This window comes from Mobula hypostoma, chromosome 7, assembly GCF_963921235.1.
Source record: "Mobula hypostoma chromosome 7, sMobHyp1.1, whole genome shotgun sequence".
In the NCBI taxonomy this organism is placed as follows: Eukaryota; Metazoa; Chordata; class Chondrichthyes; order Myliobatiformes; family Myliobatidae; genus Mobula; species Mobula hypostoma.
In genome coordinates this window covers 130814036-130830931 of record NC_086103.1, presented here as the reverse complement: position 1 = coordinate 130830931, position 16896 = coordinate 130814036, and the positions used below count along the sequence as shown (strand labels likewise).

Below are 16896 nucleotides of genomic sequence, written 5' to 3'. Positions count from 1 at the left end.
ACTGTTTTTCACTGGCATTTTCAGTTATAAAATCTAAGTGAGAAAAATGAGTGGGATTGTGGTTGCTAACTAGTCAAGCAGATAGTGGTTGAATATTGTCAGACACTAAGGCTGCTATTAATGACAACATGATAAATCAAACTTAATATTATATGTTACTTAAAAAGAAAATCAAAAATTAAGGGGCACAGCTATCAAAGGAGTGGAAAATCTTCACTAGAGATGGCACATGTTTGAGAGTCATTGTGGTGGGGAGAAGCTGTATCACATCCAATGAGTGCACGTCTTCCGGGTTCTGATACTCTATCGGCACAAGGCTCATAGCATAACGTGTGGAAGGATAGTCTCTTTACTCAAAACCATAGTTATTTTCTCTGGACTTACATCCATTTTGGAGAGCTGGCTGTAGATTGAGGAGAAGGGGAAGTGGAGAGACAAAGGAGGAATACACTGGGCGAAATGAACATTTGTGAGTTGCTGGGAAGATGATTGGTAGAGGGCTGAAGACCAATTATGTGTTAGGGAGTATTGGCTGTGGAAATGGACAGGGGATGGCAAAGATATATTGACAGTGCTGATATGAAGACCAGGTGGAGACCTGAAAAAGTCAGGATGGTGGTTCAGGGACACACCTAAAGGAGAATGACTATACTTAGAAAGGCTAAGCAAGGCCACTCACAAAGTGTGAAAAGACTGAACCTAGCTCGCATAAGGTCAATGCCTTGAATGTATGGATTTATATTGGCTAATGCCCCAGAATGTGTGGATAATTTGGCTATTTATCTAATTCAGGAGCAAGGTTTAGTCTTCCAGTGCATCAGTGAATGATGTATATGTAATTCACTGGCCTTTCCAGAGCACTAATTAGTGGTCTTCTTCGTCTTCACGTGCCCTGCGCGTTACACACTTGGGCGATCATGGCTCTCCACATCGAAAGATCCCTCACAGCATCAATGATATCTCGCACACTTAGATCTGTTAGTTCTTTCACAGTGTCCATATATTTTCTTCTTTGCCTTCCTCTTCTGCGTTTCCCAGGCATGTGGCCTTGTGATGTAAGGCATTCTAGTTCTCCCTTTCTGATGACATGGCCAAGGAATTTAAGTTTCCTCTCATTTAATGTTCTCATTAAAGACCTTTTTGTACGGGCATGTTGGAGTACTGTCTCATTAGTTACCCTATCTCTATATGATATTTTCAGCATTCTTCTAAGAAACCACATTTTTGTTGCTTCTAAGTTTCCTTGGAGTTCTGGTGTTATAGTCCATGTTTCAGAAGCATACAGCAAGATTGACCAGATGTAACATTTTAGTAGCCTAAGCCTTGTTGTCATAGAAATGTGTCTGTTGGTAAAAATGAGTTTCATTTTTTGGAAGTTGGTTTTTGCAATGGCAATTCTTCTTTTTATTTCTACTTTACTTCTAGCATCTTGTGATATAAAACTACCAAGGTAATTAAAGCTGGTCTTTTGTTCAGACTCTTGGTTACCAATGTACAATTGGCCGTTGGGAGTATCCTGCTGTTTTGATATTAACAGACATTTGTTTTTTTTTACAGTTGATGTTTAGGCCAAAATCTGCACTTGTTTGTACTACTTTGTCTAGGAGGATTCGTAGGTCTTCTGCAGCACTTGCTATTAGGGTGGTAATATCTTATATTGTTGATGTTAACACCTCCAATTTTTATCCCATCTAGGTCTTCTATTTTTCTGAGAATCATTTCACTATAGATATTAAATAATTCCGGTGAGGCAACGCATCCCTGTCTAACTCCTCTTTGAATTTTAGTCCAACTGCTTATATTATCATCAATTTTTACCGCCGCCGTTTGATTCCAATATAAATTTTGAAGCAGTTGTTGGTCCCTTCCGTCAATGTTTAGTTTAGTGAGAATTTTAAATAATTTTTCATGTTGCACTTTGTCGAATGCTTTAGTGAAATCAATAAAACATAAAAAGACATCATTTTGATATTCAATTGCCCTTAGTGGTAGTAGTGATAATTGAGAGTTGAACACTGTTTGCCCTCACTGCGCATGTCCTGCAGTTTCCACCCATATACAATCTTTCTGCATGTAGAATGCAGATCAAAATCCAGAATTTTGCTGTGTGCATGCAAAGTACTCAATCATACCTTGAGGTTGAGTTTTTGATGAAATTCCTTCCTAGAGAACACATAGCCTTCTACCTCCTCCAGTGTGTCCACCTTTACCCAGCCACATGTCCCGCACTGTGCCATCTTTGACCATTCCCTTTGTCAAGATGTTCTGCAGGCATAACAGAAGAATGGCTGGACCAACGGAAAGATAGTGCCAAGCGAAGGCATATAACATGGGAGCAAAATCAAAAAGGATAAAGAATACAGGACTGAAGGTATTATATTTGAATGCACGCAGAATACAGAATAAGGTAGATGATCTTGTAGCGCAATTAGAGATTGCCTTGCGGGCATCTCTGAGATGTGGCTGGAAGAAGATCATAGTTAGGAGGATAACATGCATGGATACACAATGTATTGAAAGGACAGGCAGGTAGGCAGAGGGGTGGGTGGCCTCTTGTGGCAAAAAATGAAATCAAGGCCTTAGAAAGTCGTGATATGCCAAAAAGTTTCGGCCCAAAATGTTGACTGTACTTTTTTTCCATAGATACTGCTTGGCCTGTTGAGTTCCTTCAGCATTTTGTGTGTGCTGATGGGAGTTATATACAGGCTTCCAAACAGTAACCAGGATGTGGTATATAAATTACGATGATAGAAAAAACATGTAAGAAGAGAAATGTTACAAAGGGCATGGGGAATTTCAATATGCATGTAGATTGGGGAAATCATATTTTTGCTTGATCCCAAGAGAGGGAATCTGTAGAATGCCTGAAGTGTCTTTTTAGAGTAGCTTGTGGCTGTGCCCACTAGGGGAAAGGCAATTGTGTTGTACAATAAATTAGATTTGATTTGTAAAGGAACCCTTAGGAGGAAGAGATCATGACATGATCGAATTCGCCCTGCTGTTTGGGAGGGAGAAGATAAAGTCAGATGTATCAGTATTACAGTGGAGTAAAGGGAATTAGACAGTCATGAGAGAGGAGCTGGCCAAAGTTTATTGGAAGAGGACAGTATCAGGGATGACAGCAGAACGGCAATGGCTGGAGTTTCTGGGGGAAATTTGGAAGGCACTGGATAGATACATTGGAAAGGTGAAGAAGTAGTCTGAGGGGAGGATGAGGTAACTGTAGTTGACAAGGGAAGTCAAAGACAGCATAACAGAAAAAGAGAGGCCATATGACTGGGAAGTTAGAGAATTGGGAAGCTTTTAAATAACAGCAGAAGGCAACTAAAAGCCCATAAGGACAGAAAAGATGAAATACATATGAAGTTAAGCTAGCCATTATTGTAAAAGAGGATGCCAGAGGTATTTTCAGGTACATAAAATGTAAGAGAGAGGTGAGAGTGAATATCGGACCACTGGGAAATAGACTATAAAACCGTGACATGGGAGCAGAATTGCTCCGCTATTTCATCATGGCTGATCCAATGTTTCCTCTCAGCACCAGTCGCCTGCCTTTCTCCCCCCCCCATATCCCTTCAAGCCTGGACCAGTCAAGAATCTGTTAACCTCTGCCTTAAATATATGTAAAGACTTGGCCTCCACAGCTGCCTGTGGTAATGAATTCCACAGATTCTCCACTCTCTAGTTAAAGAAATTCTTCCTCCCCTCCGTTTTAAAAGGACACCCCTCCATTCTGAGGCCGCGTCTTCTGGTCTTAAACTCTCCGACCATAGGAAACATTCTCTCCGCATCCACTCTATCAAGGCCTTTCATCATTTGATAAGTTTCAATGAGGTCACCCCTCATTCTTCTGAATTCTAGTGAACGCAGTCCCAGAGACATCAAACATGCTTCATATGACGACCCATTCAATCCTGGAATCAGTGTTGTGAACCTCCTTTGAACCCTCTCCAGTGTCATCACATCCTTTCTAAGGGGCTGAAACTACTCACAGTACACTAAGTGAGGCCTCACCAGTGCTTTATAACACCTTAACGTCACATACTTGCTTTTATATTAGTCCTCCTGAATTGAGTGCTAATGTGCTTCATGGAGCATAGGAGGTGTATTCACTTTGGTTACCTGGATAAATTGGTTGTAGCAGAATCTTGCATTCGCAATGGTCACAGGATTGACGTTGACGCCACAAAACTACTGTGCTGCGTCCATGATTCCAGGATTGAAGAAATAGCCATTGAAATAAAATTAGAGGAAAAGAGTTTTAACAAAGATGAAAACCTTGCTCTAAATAAGAACTGGAATTCAATTGTAAACAAGGTGGGACAGCAGAAACCCGATTGGTTAATTTTCAACCAATCAGAAGGGACAGATGATTGGCGTATAAATACCACTGGACTAGACATATCTAGGTATCATCCCTGATGAAGACGGCAGAGTTTATCACTGAAACACCAGTTAAAAATCAATATCTATACCCAGCTGGTAGCCTGAGAAGAATTCATTTGTTTTACAGCCATTTAAACATTTTGAAAAATTTCTGTTAAGATTATATATTCATGACAATATACATAAGTAGACTGGAATAATTTTATTTTTATTAAAAACATACAATGTTAAATCAAATAACTCTTCATAATGTGCTCCACAAATCATTAATTATAGAAATAAAGACTACTGTAAATGCACTTTTTGACCTCTCCATAACTTCAGGCAGATATTAAAAGCCCTGCATAACTATCCAGTGAAGAGTAACAATTACTCCTGATGTTATGTTTAATATTTCTCTGTCAGTTATTATATAAAATACAAATTAACCCCATTGCTGCTTTTGAGACTTGCTGAAGAATTAACAGTAAACAGACAATATTAATATCTCCATATATCTGAAAACGTTATCATTACAGGACATGCACATATCATTCCTTCTAAGCATACACATGTATAATTTGGGAGCAGGAAGAGCATTCTTTATCAATACATAAAGACACCATAGATGGTAATGTTAACTTCACATTCAAGCTGACTTCGGATAACTATTTATCCTTTTGCTCATCATGCACCGAAGGACCTGTATTGTGCTGTAGGTTTTCTATGTTTCTATGCATCTTTGTTTTACAAATATTCAACTCTGTTTCTACTGCCATTTAAGGAAGACAATACCTGCTGAAAGACTTGCTAAGGAACTAAATGACTCATCTGTGTTTTAAATGGGCAAAACCTCACCTTTCAACAGTGATCATCCGACAGGAAGGAACACATTCCAGATTTACCCTAGGAATATGCTTCAGAATCTTACACATTTCAACAAAATCTTCTCCCAGTCTGGCATATTCAAGTGAATGCAACTTAGCCTGCTCACATTTTGTCATATTAGCATTTGCAATCCTTCTCTGAATTACTTCAGATTTACATTCTTTATTAAATAAGACCAATACTGTACACAATATTCAAGACATGAAATCATCAATGCTTTACACAACCCCTTCTTGTGTTCAATTCTGCTAACAGTCAACAATAATCTTCAGTTAGCTTTCTGCTTGCTTGCTCTACCTGCACTTTAGCCTTTTGTGAATCAGAATACGTCATTATCACTTTGCTTCTCAGAGTTCTGCAATTTCTCCCCAGAAAGATAATATGCCTGTAAAATTTATTTTTGATACTTCTATACTACCAAATTTAGCAAATACATTTTAATCTCTTTCATCCATTAGATGGATGACTTGTAAATTCTTGAGACTACAGTAATGTCCTGTGGCAAACTAATCATTGCATTAACTACGATTTCCTGTTATTCAATCATTCTTCTAATATGTTACCTCCTACACCATGAACTTTTATTTATCACAATCACATTTGGTATAGTGCCTCATCAAATGCCTGCTGATAGCCGAAGTACCATACAATCTGTCTTTAACATCAACTCACATATAATTTTCAAAGAATTCTGATTAATTGGTCAAATGTGATTTCCTTTTCAGAAGCACATTGGGCATTGCCAGGTAGCCTGAATTTCCCAAGAACCATAATATTTTCAAGAATAGCTTCTAACTTCTGCAGCTGCTGTGCTCTGTTCCCACTAATATGATGATCTGATAAGAGAGACTTTGGGCCTACTCCAGGGTTCCGATCAGAGGGCACAATTTGGTTCAGGATGTTGTTGTTCACTTCAATTGTTTGCATTTTTTTTTCCTATCTCTTGCGCATCGAGTGTTGGTCTTTAATCCACTACTACCAATCTCATAGTTTCCTCACCCCGCACCTCCCATTTCTACCTCCTACCCAAGATCAAAAACCTGCTTGTCCAGGTAGACTCATTGTTTGTGCCCCACTAAATTTATATTTGCACACCTTGACTCCATTTATCCCCCGGTTCAGTCCCTTCCTACTTACATCCATGACACTTCATATGCTCTTGATCATTTCAATGATTTCAAGTTCCTTGGCCCCGATCATCTTATTTTCACTATTGATGTCTAGTTCCTAAACACCTCCATTCCCCACCAGGAAGGTCTCAAATCTCTCCATTTCTACCAGTCCCGGAAGTTCTCCATCACCACCCTCCTCCACTTAGCGGAACTTGTCCTCAATAATTTCTCCTTCGGCTCCTCCTACTTCCTTCAAACAAAAGGTGTAGCCATGGGCACTTGCATGGGTCACAACTATGCCTGCCTGATTGTCAGCTACATGGAGCAGCCTATGTTCCAAGCCTACACTGGTATCACTCCTGAACCTCTCCTACCCTACATTGACTGCATCAGCGCTGCTTCTTGCACCCACATGGAGCTCATTGACTTCTTCAACTTTGCTTCCAACTTCCATTCTGCCTTCAAATTCACTTGATCCATTTCTGACTAATCCCTCCACTTTCTCTCTCTCTGTAGACAGCTTATCTATTGATGTCTGTTATAAACCCACTGACTCTCACAGCTACCTGGGCTATACCTCTTCTCACCCTGCTACTTGTGAGAACCCCATCCTCTTCTCTTAATTCCTCTGTCTCTGCTGCATTTCCTCTCAGGATGAGGCTTTTCATTCCAGAATCCTCTTTCTTCAAAGGGGATTCACTTCCTCCACCATCAATGCTGCCCTCAACCACAGCTCTTCCATTTTGCGCACATCTGACCTCACCCCACCACAGATAGGGTTCCTCTCGTCCTCACCTACCACCCCACCAGCCTCCACATCCAGTACATAATTCTCTGTAATTTCCACCATCTCCAGCAGAATCCCACCACCATGCACATATCTCCCTCCAACCCTCCCACTTTCTGCTTTCCACAGGAATTGACCCCTACCGACTCCCTTGTCCATTTGTCTCACCCCACTGATTTCCCTCCTGACACTTATCCTTGCAAGTGGAACAAGTGCTACAACCACCCCTACACCCCCTCCCTCACTACCATTCAGGGCCCCAAACAGACCTTCCAGGTGAGGCAACACCTGTGGCTCTGCAGGGGTCAGCTACTTTATCCGGTGCTCCTGGTGTGGCCTCCTCTGTATTGGCGAGACCCCACATAGTTTGGGAGACTGCTTCATGGAGCACCTCTGCTCCATCTACCAGATTTCTCGGCAACCACCCATTTTAATTCCATTTCCCACTCCCATTCCAACATGTCAGTGCATGCCCCTCTACTATCACGGTGAGGGCACTCAGGTTGGAGGAGCAACACCTTATATTCCATCTGGGTAGCATGAATATCAATTTCTCAAATTTCCAGTAATGCCCTCCCCTTCACCATTCCCTCTCTTCACCGCTCTCTGCTGCTCCTTCCCCCTTTTCTTTCTTCCACGGTCTTCTATCCTCACCTATCAGACTGCCCCTTCTCCAGCTCTGTATCTCTTTCACCAATCAATTTCCCGGCTCTTTATTTATTTCACCACTCCCCCCACCTGGTTTCACCTATCACTGCGTGGTTCTTCCTCCCCTCCCTCCACTTTATTACTCTGACTCCTCATCTTTTCTTCTCCAGTCCTGACGAAGGGTCTCAGCCCTAAACGTCGACTGTACCCTTTCCCATGGATGCTGCCTGGCCTGCTGAGTTCCTCCAGCATTTTGTGTGTGTTGCTTGGATCTCCAGCATCTGCAGATTTTATCATTTTTTTTATTTTTATTTCTTTAGTTGGGTTATTTCAGGTTTCTTGCTATGTGGCTGCCTGTAAATAAACAAGGTTTTATAATTTATACATTCTTTGATAATAAATGTACTTTGACTTCGACTAATGTGTTCTGTATGATGGATAGTAAGCTAACTAACTAAGCTATAGTTTCTTGCTTTCTATCTCTCCTTTTCCCAATAAGGGGGGTTGCATTTACTATTTTCCAATTTATTGGAACCATCCCAGAATCAAGGAAATTTTGGAATATTAAAAATAACACTTCAGTTCCCTCACATACCACTTCTTTGAAATCTTAGGATGAAGTACATTAAAAAAAAATCCAATGACTTCTAAGTTCATAGTTCCAAATACATTTCACCACTATCTCCTTGATGATCATAATTTTCTCTATGTTTGCCCACCCTTCCTGAATTCCTGATTCATATCTACTTCTAGAATGCGTAACCTATCCTCTATAGTTCTTTGTATAGGCTGGTTCAGTTGTTGACGAAATCAGATTAAATACTGAGGTGTGATATTGTAGATTGCAGATTAGAAGGGCAAAGATTTGTCACAATACAGTACTATTTCTTGTTCTATACTTGTCTTGTTTTTTTTCTATTTGGCAACAATTTTGCAATTTCACTTCAAAATATTAAAGATTTCACCTAACTCAAAACTATTTATTCTACCAATCTATTTGTGCCACAGAACCACAAATTTTCTCGACTCAATACCAGTAAATGCATAATCACTTGATCATCAGATTCTGGTGTCAAAATGCAAATTGTTCTTTCACCTCATGAGCGCTTGGCTGCTTTAGTGTATTTTGCTGGCATAAGGTATCTTATCTTTTTCCAAAAGTATGAATTCTGTGGTTGAGATTCATTTGTCCACTTCACTGTCCTGTCTGATTTCAGAATAAGCTGAAGTGACAGTGGTAAAAATGTAATGTCTCTTATTGGAATATATTCAATGAGTATTGGTTTTATTAACCCCTCGACCAAGGCTTGATGAAGACCTGTCATCAAGCCATACATAGAACTGTCATTTGCTATATATTCAGCACAGAGTATTATAATCAAGGTTCTGGATTTGTTGATGTAGTAAAGCATTTCATCGACAGAAGCTGCAAAGAGAAAAAAATTGATGATCAAATAATTTAATAAAATAATCACCAACCCTTGCTACTTTACAGATCACAAACACAAGAAAATCTGCAGATGCTGGAAATTCAAGCAACACACACAACATGCTGGTGGAACGCAGCAGGCCAGGCAGCATCTATAGGAAGAAGTACAGTCGACATTTCGGGCCGAGACCCTTCGTGAGGACTAACTGAAAGAAACACGCAGCAGGCCAGGCAGCATCTATAGAAAGAAGTACAGTCCACGTTTCGGGACGAGACCCTTCATCGACTGTACTTCTTCCTATAGATGCTGCCTGGCCTACTGCGTTCCACCAGCATTTTGTGTGTGCTACTTTACAGATCATTAGCCTTGTTACTCAGATATTTAAAGTATCTGTAGATAGTGCTGTGGATAGGGTGGAGGGTTGTCAGAAGTTACAGCGGGACATCAATAGAATGCAAAACTGGGCTGAGAAGTGGCAGATGGAGTTCAACCCAGATAAGTATGAGGTGGTTCATTTTGGTAAGTCAAAGACTCTTGGCAGTATGAAGGATCAGATGGATCTTGGGGTCCGAGTCCATAGGACACTCAAAGCTGCTGCGTAGGTTGACTCTGTGGTTACAAAGGCATACAGTGCATTTGCCTTCATCAATCGTGGGATTGCGTTTAAGAGCCGAAAGGTAATATTGCAGCTATATAGGACCCTGGTCAGATCCCACTTGGAGAACTGTGCTCAATTCTGGTCGCCTCACTACACGAAGGATGTGGAAACCGTAGGGAGGGTGCAGAGGAGATTTACAAGGACGTTGCCTGGATTAGAGAGCATGCCTTATGAGAATTGTTTGAGTGAACTGGGCCTTTTCTCCTTGGAGCGATGGAGGATGAGAGGTGACCTGGTAGAGGTATACAAGATTGATCGTGTGGATAGTCAGAGGCTTTTTCTCAGGGCTGAAATGGCCAGCACAAGAGGGCACAGTTTTAAGGTGCTTGGAAGTAGGTACAGAGGGGAAGTCAGGGGTAAGTTGTTGTTTTTTTACTCAGAGAGTGATGAGTGCACGGAATGGGCTGCCAGTGACGGTGGTGGAGGCGAATACGATAGGGTCTTTTAAGAGACCCCTGGAAAGGTACATGGAGCTTAGAAAAATAGAGGGCTATGGGTAACTCTAGATAATTTCTAAGGTAAGGACATGTTCGGCACAGCTTTGTGGGCTGAAGGGCCTGTATTGTACTGTAGGTTTTCTATGTTCTAAATGCTTTGTTTTACGCTACTCCTCAGCTATATAATTTAAATTTGTCAAACTTCTTAGATCAGGAATTTACTCTCAAAGGCAAAAATTAATTGGCGGATTCTAGACATCTGAAATTGAAACAGAATATGCTGAAAATACTCAGCAGGCCAGGCAACATCTGTGGAGAATTTTGATGATAGATCATTGACTTGAATTGTTAACACTGTTACCTGTTAACACTGTTACCTGTGAGGAGGCATTAGTGGCCGGGCAGTGCATTAAGGTGGACAATTCCCCAGTGACTTCGGACTTTGTGATCAGGCTGGAGAAGAAATTGTAGAGGCCCTTGTGGAGATACTGGCTGCATTTTAAGCCATGGTAAAGTTCCCAAAAACTGGAAGGCAGTTAATGTTGTTCCATTGTTTGACAAGGATAATGAGGACAACCCAGAGAAAGACAGACTGTTTGACCTGACACCAGTGATGGAGAAGTTACTGGAGGGAATTCAGAGGAACAGGATCCACCATAATTTGGACAAAGTCTAATTTGGTAGTCAGTATGGCTTTGTGTGTGGAAAGTTGTGCTTTAGTAATCTTTTAAGTTTTCTGAAGAAGTAACCAAAAAGATAGATGAAGGTAGGGCAGGATATTGTCAACTGGACTTCAGCAAGGCCTTGACAGGGCTGGTCAGGAAGGTTTAGATCCCATGGGATCCAAGGAGTGATACTTGGTTTGGATTCAAAATTGGCTTGAAGTTCGGAAGCAGAGGGTGGTGGTTGAAGGTTGTTTTTCAGAATGCAGGCCAGCGACTAGTGGTGTGCCACAGGTGTTAATGTTAGGACCCTTGCTATTTGTTATTTATATAAATGATTTGAATGTGACTGCACGAGATTTGATTGGTAAGTTTACAGATGACACAAAATTGGGAGGTGTTCTCAATAGTGAGGAAAGTTATCATAGGTGATTGTATGATCTTGATCAGTTAAGCAAGTGGGCCACAGATACAATATATGTGAGATGATGCATTTTGGAAAGTCAAACAAGTATAGGACTTGTACTACGTATGTTAAAGCACTAGGGAATGTAATGAAACAGAGGGGCCAGGAGAACAATTACAAGGGATAGAGTACAGGGAAATACATACAAGGATATTGCCAGTACTAGGGAGCCTGAGTTGTAGGGAGAGGTTGGCCCGACTAGGTCTTCATTCACTGGAACACAGATGAATGTGGGGCAACTTTGTAGTAGTACTTACATTTATGAAAGGCATAATTAAGGTGGATGGCAATAGTCTTTTTTTTATAGTAGGAGAGTCCAAAACTGAAGGGCATTGTTCTAGGGTGAAAGGTAAAATCTTCAAAGGGACTTAGGCACATTTTTCATGCAGAGGGTGGTGAGTTATGGAGCAAACTGCTAGAAGAAGTGGAAGAAGCAAGTACAGTTGTATTATTTGAGAAGCACAATATGGTGTCTACTGCACTGGAGATTCCAAACACACTGCAGATTGTGTGATCACATTGTAGTGCATCTACATTCATTCTTCAGGGGTTAACCTGAGCTTCCAGTTGCCTGTCACTCTAATTCTATATCTACAAATGTTGTATGACCTACCTGTCTGTGGCCTCACGCTCTTTTCCAATGAGGCCTAACATTAACTTAAGAAACAGTTAAATTCAATAGTTTCAGGCAATTTGACAGGTATACTTTCATCACACTGGCTGTAATCACCAAATGAAATAATTCACCATCAGAATTTCAAGAATAAACAGGGATGTACAATTAAATCTGACATTGCACTGTCAATATCCCATGAACAAATTTAACACAATGTATAATGGGAAGGAAGTATTTACAATACTAATTAGTATGCTGTCTAGAAATCAAAGTTCTGTTGACATTAGGAGGAATGAATGAAATGAGATTAAAGAGAGATAGAAATTCAGTGGAAGGGAATGGGATGGGTCTGGCTCAACAGGAGCACACTTGAAGTATCAAACAAAAAGTAAGTGCAGAGATCGTCACAGTCTTGTTTAGAAACAAGACAAAAGGTTCAAGGATGAAGATTGCTAACGAATGTATTTTCTCATATAAATTGTACATCTTAGTACTGCAATTAAGTTGAAGAGACAATCGTACCTGTTCCAGGAAGAACATCACGTTCAAAAATGCACAAGCGATAGCCAAATTTTTGTTCTAGAATTGTGGGTAATAGTTTCAAAGCAAAAGCTTCTACCTCAGCGCAGATGAGAGCCTCTTTACTCTTAAGAAGCAATACATAGGCATCATACTCCTTACTGTCTGAAAGCCAAATCCAAAATTATTATAGTTAATACACTGATTATTACGTGTGATGACTATTGCTTTGTAAAGCAATGAGCTGCACTCCAGTCACTAGTATGCATGTTGTAAAAAGTTGCTGGTCTAAATCTTTAGGCTTTCACTGATGGCAAAGAGCACCTTTAAAACAGTAAGTAATGACCTACCCATTTTCATCAAATGGGTGGACAAAATTGCTTTCCTCTGCCTACTCGATCAATTTGGGCTGCATAACATCATGTTAATTTAGACCAAATCCTAGAGCCCATAGTGAACCCAGTTTAAATGATATAAACAAATTATTACTTAGTGTATTTGTGACAGAAATTATGTACCATCACTGAGAATAAAGAATCTGTTCAAAATAAACTCCACATAAAACAATTCCAATGTGCCAATCACCAAAATTATTTTTGCACTTCCAGGCTAATAGATATCACTTTCCTGGAAAAGTCTGAAGCTTGTGGGGAAGGGGGAAGAGCGAAGAGCTGTGAAATTCACTAAAACTGCTAACATCACCTGGTTGCTTGTGGTTGGAATTGGAAGGTGGTTCTGCAGATGTTGTTTTTAAAAGCATTTGTACAGTGAAAGTCTTTAGGATTCTGTGACGTATAGTGAATTTTGGTATATGCACAAATTCACAATCGACTGCTTAGGATGTGGAAAGGTGCAGGTGACTGCAACCTAAATTTACAGATGTGTTGATATCCTGGTTGGGAAAGATGTCAACCTGTCCATAAACATAATCCGTCACTTCAGTTCAGGGTTTATCTATTCAGCTTTGATATGAATCAAAATAAGATTTATGCATACATTTATTTTCAGAATTTTACCTTGTAGAGTTTCATCCATGGAAATTAAGTCCCTGAAGCAAAGGGCCAAGTCTATTTTGAACCTGGCATAGACCACTGCTATAATAATGATAACAGCCAAGGTTGTAAACAGTAGCAGGAATATTAGACTACAGTCACGTTTGCCTACAGAAAATAAATAAAATTTGTGATCAGTCTCATTAATGCAGAGTATCAATCAAAAATTGCAGTCACAGAGAACACAAAACCCCGCAGTTTCCAGTTATCTTCCTCCCAATGGAAAGCATACATGTGAGAGGTTATAAGTGGCAATGGTTCAATGGAGTTAATTAGCTAATTTGACCCTTTAATCCCCTGAATTTAAATGATTAGAAAATTACCTCAATGAAATGTATAAATGATAAAATAGATGTTGGCATAATATTTTCTCTAGCCAAGTGTTAGATGTCACAATCTCAAATAAGGGGTCAACTATTCAGTAGAGTGATGACAAGAAATTTATTTAGCTGGAGGAACACACACAGAATACTGGAGGAGGAACTCAGCAGGTCAGGAATAACCAGTCAGCATTTCAGGCTGAGACTCTTCATCAAGACTTCACCTGGATTTCCAGCACCTGCTGAGTCTCTTTTGTTTATCTTTACCCAGAGGTTAGAGGCTAGCGAATCTTTGGAATGCAATGCCCATAAATCCCGTAACGGCTCAATCACTAAGTACATTCAAGACAGATTGATAGGTTTTTAGGTAATAAGAAACTGAAGAAGTACAGGATTTGTGAAGGAAGTGCTGTTGATGTACAAGATCAGCCTTGAGTTTATTGAATGGTGGAGCAGAACAGAGGGGTGGAGTGACTTTCTCTTGCTTGTGTAGTTATGTGGTATTGACACTGTGCAAATATCACTTGGAGGGCTTCAATGATTTTGTTTATCAGTGCATTGTATTGGTGGCTTATTTTAAACATTCATGAACCTGAAATTTTGACCATTTATCTTTATATAGCTGTTATCTGCTGAGTGTTTCCAAGACTTCTTGATTTTAATACGGATTTTTGGATTTGCAAGTTTTTCAACTTTTATTTTTTATCATTCATTTGAAATGGGCAAGAATTAATTATAACGTAAGTATAATTTTTGACACATTCTAATTTGCAACCGATTATCAATTTGCTGTGAAACTCATGATTGTAGCCCTATCTTCCCACTTCTCATTTTTCCTTTTCCTGGCTCCTACCAGTAGATGCCATTATACTTGTTCATGCCGATCCAAATTTAATGCTTTACACAAAATGTAAAATTCTGCTGGAAACATGTAGCAGGTCAGGCAGAAGGAATGGGACAATCAACATAATGAATGTTCCAGGTTTGGACCCTTCTATAGAAAGGGAAGAATTTACTTTGTAAACAGCATTTAAAAATGGAAGGAACAAAATGAAACAAGAAATTATCATACACAAATAGATAAACAAGAAAGGGAAGCAGCTCATCTTTGAAGTGGTGGCAAAAAATGCCATTACTGTTTAGTTTGACAAAAGAAACATTTTGCTTTTGTCTTTCAATTATCTCATGTTACCCTCTTGCTGATTCATGCCATTTTTCCACCTTCTGGTTTCAACAAGATTTTTACTGGTTTTCCTCTTCATCTGTTTCTCCCCCACCAACTACCAATAGTTGAAAGGGGGAAAAAAAACAGATGAACGTTATATGCTGTTCGTCTGAGGATGTTACCAAGGTGTTCTGTGTTTATGGATTTAGACAATGGACTACGGACTTTTCTTTCAGTCTTATAGTTTTTATATTCTGTGTTTTCACCCATGCTTTCTCTTTTTTATCTGCAGGAGAAGGAGATTTGGGAGTTGATGTTCTTGTGGCACTTTCTGTGGTGGACAGGGTCTGATGATCGATGTTGCATATTTTTTGGTTTTTTTTTCTACGGGGAGAGGGAGATTTGGCAGCTGATGTTCTTGTTGCGTTTTGTGCAGGGGGGAGGAGGGTTTGGGAGTTGATGATTGTGTTGCCTTTTTTTATATATGTGGGTTTACTGTTTCTCTCTGAACTGAATTCTGTCATTTTTCTTGGTTTTGTGACTATCTGGAGAAGAAAAATCTCAGAGTTGAATACTGCATATTTGATAATAAATGAACCTTTAAAACCACAGTAACACCTTCAAGTTTTAATATGTTCTAATGCTTCTGAGATTTTACAATAAAGAACGTGGAACACTACAGCAATGTCCAGGTCCTTTAGCTCATGACCTTATAACCAACTTTAAGACGAATCTAACCCTTCACTCCTACATAGATATCTATTTTTCTAAGAGCTTCTTAAATGTCCTGATGTATTTGCGTCTGCCACCAACTCTGCTGTGAAAAAGTCTCTGGCTATCAACTCACTTTATGCCTCTTATTATCTCGTACACTGTTCTCACACATTTAATTTGAAGAGAATGAAGAGGATAGGTAACTGCATTACAATTTTTAAAAAGAGCCTATATAGAATTGGCCTCTTTTCATATTACCATGCTCCCATTATAATATTTGTTTCCTTTTTGATGAACCAAGATGAGTGCTTGTACAAAATTAAAGCGCTCAACAAAGGTAGTGAAATTCAACATTATGGTACATCATAAAACCATGAAGTATGATCTCAGGATAAAGGGTCAGCCATATAAAACTTGGGTGAGGAGGAATTTTTACCATTATAAATCTTTGCAATTCACTATTCAAGAAGGCTATGGATTCTAAATAATGTGGTATAATCTAAAGAGTGATGGATGGATTTTGTACTAGTGGTCTTGAGGGCTATGGAGGACACTCAGGGCTCAAAGTACGATATAACCTGCTGTTGGCCCTGTTTTCTATCTGCTTATTTTCTTAACAAGTCAGATCTATCCACGTATCAGTTATGGACATGCAGCAGCCACTGCAAGAGAAAACCCAAGCAACACTATTATTGCACACAGCATATTAATCTTCAATCTAAAAACAACTAATTCATCATAAAATAAATCCAGAACATTTTAATCCAGATGCTTAGTTTTCACTGATTTTGACCATCAGTAATCCAATGATCCAACTTCAATTTATTATTCTATTACTCTAATGAGTACCTTTTTCCAGAAGCGTGACAGTGCCATTTAAGTCAGTCTCTGGACAATTTAATTTACAAATGAAAGGTTCATTCAGATGCTCCGCTTCAATTCTTTTGAACACCAGGGTGTTTATCTGATATGTTCTATTGCCTTCTCTGACAGGACTAAGGGGAACAGATTGTGAGAGTGTCATTATTGAAAATACAGAATTGTGTTCATTAAGCAT

At 39.6% G+C, this 16896-nt stretch overlaps 1 protein-coding gene across 2 annotated transcripts in view; it reads right to left on the bottom strand.

Annotated features, from left to right (window-relative positions):
- Nucleotides 1-8809: 8809 nt before the first annotated feature.
- Nucleotides 8810-16896, bottom strand: part of LOC134349534 (interleukin-18 receptor 1-like) — a 70647-nt gene continuing 62560 nt past the window's right edge. For both annotated transcript variants that reach the window (XM_063054012.1, XM_063054011.1), the window contains 4 exons: nucleotides 16689-16834; nucleotides 13605-13748; nucleotides 12592-12753; nucleotides 8810-9226 (listed from right to left, as the gene is read on the bottom strand). In XM_063054012.1, the coding sequence (XP_062910082.1) occupies nucleotides 8898-9226; nucleotides 12592-12753; nucleotides 13605-13748; nucleotides 16689-16834 (781 nt within the window). In that variant the 3' untranslated portion in view covers nucleotides 8810-8897. The remainder of the gene's footprint in view (nucleotides 9227-12591; nucleotides 12754-13604; nucleotides 13749-16688; nucleotides 16835-16896) is intronic.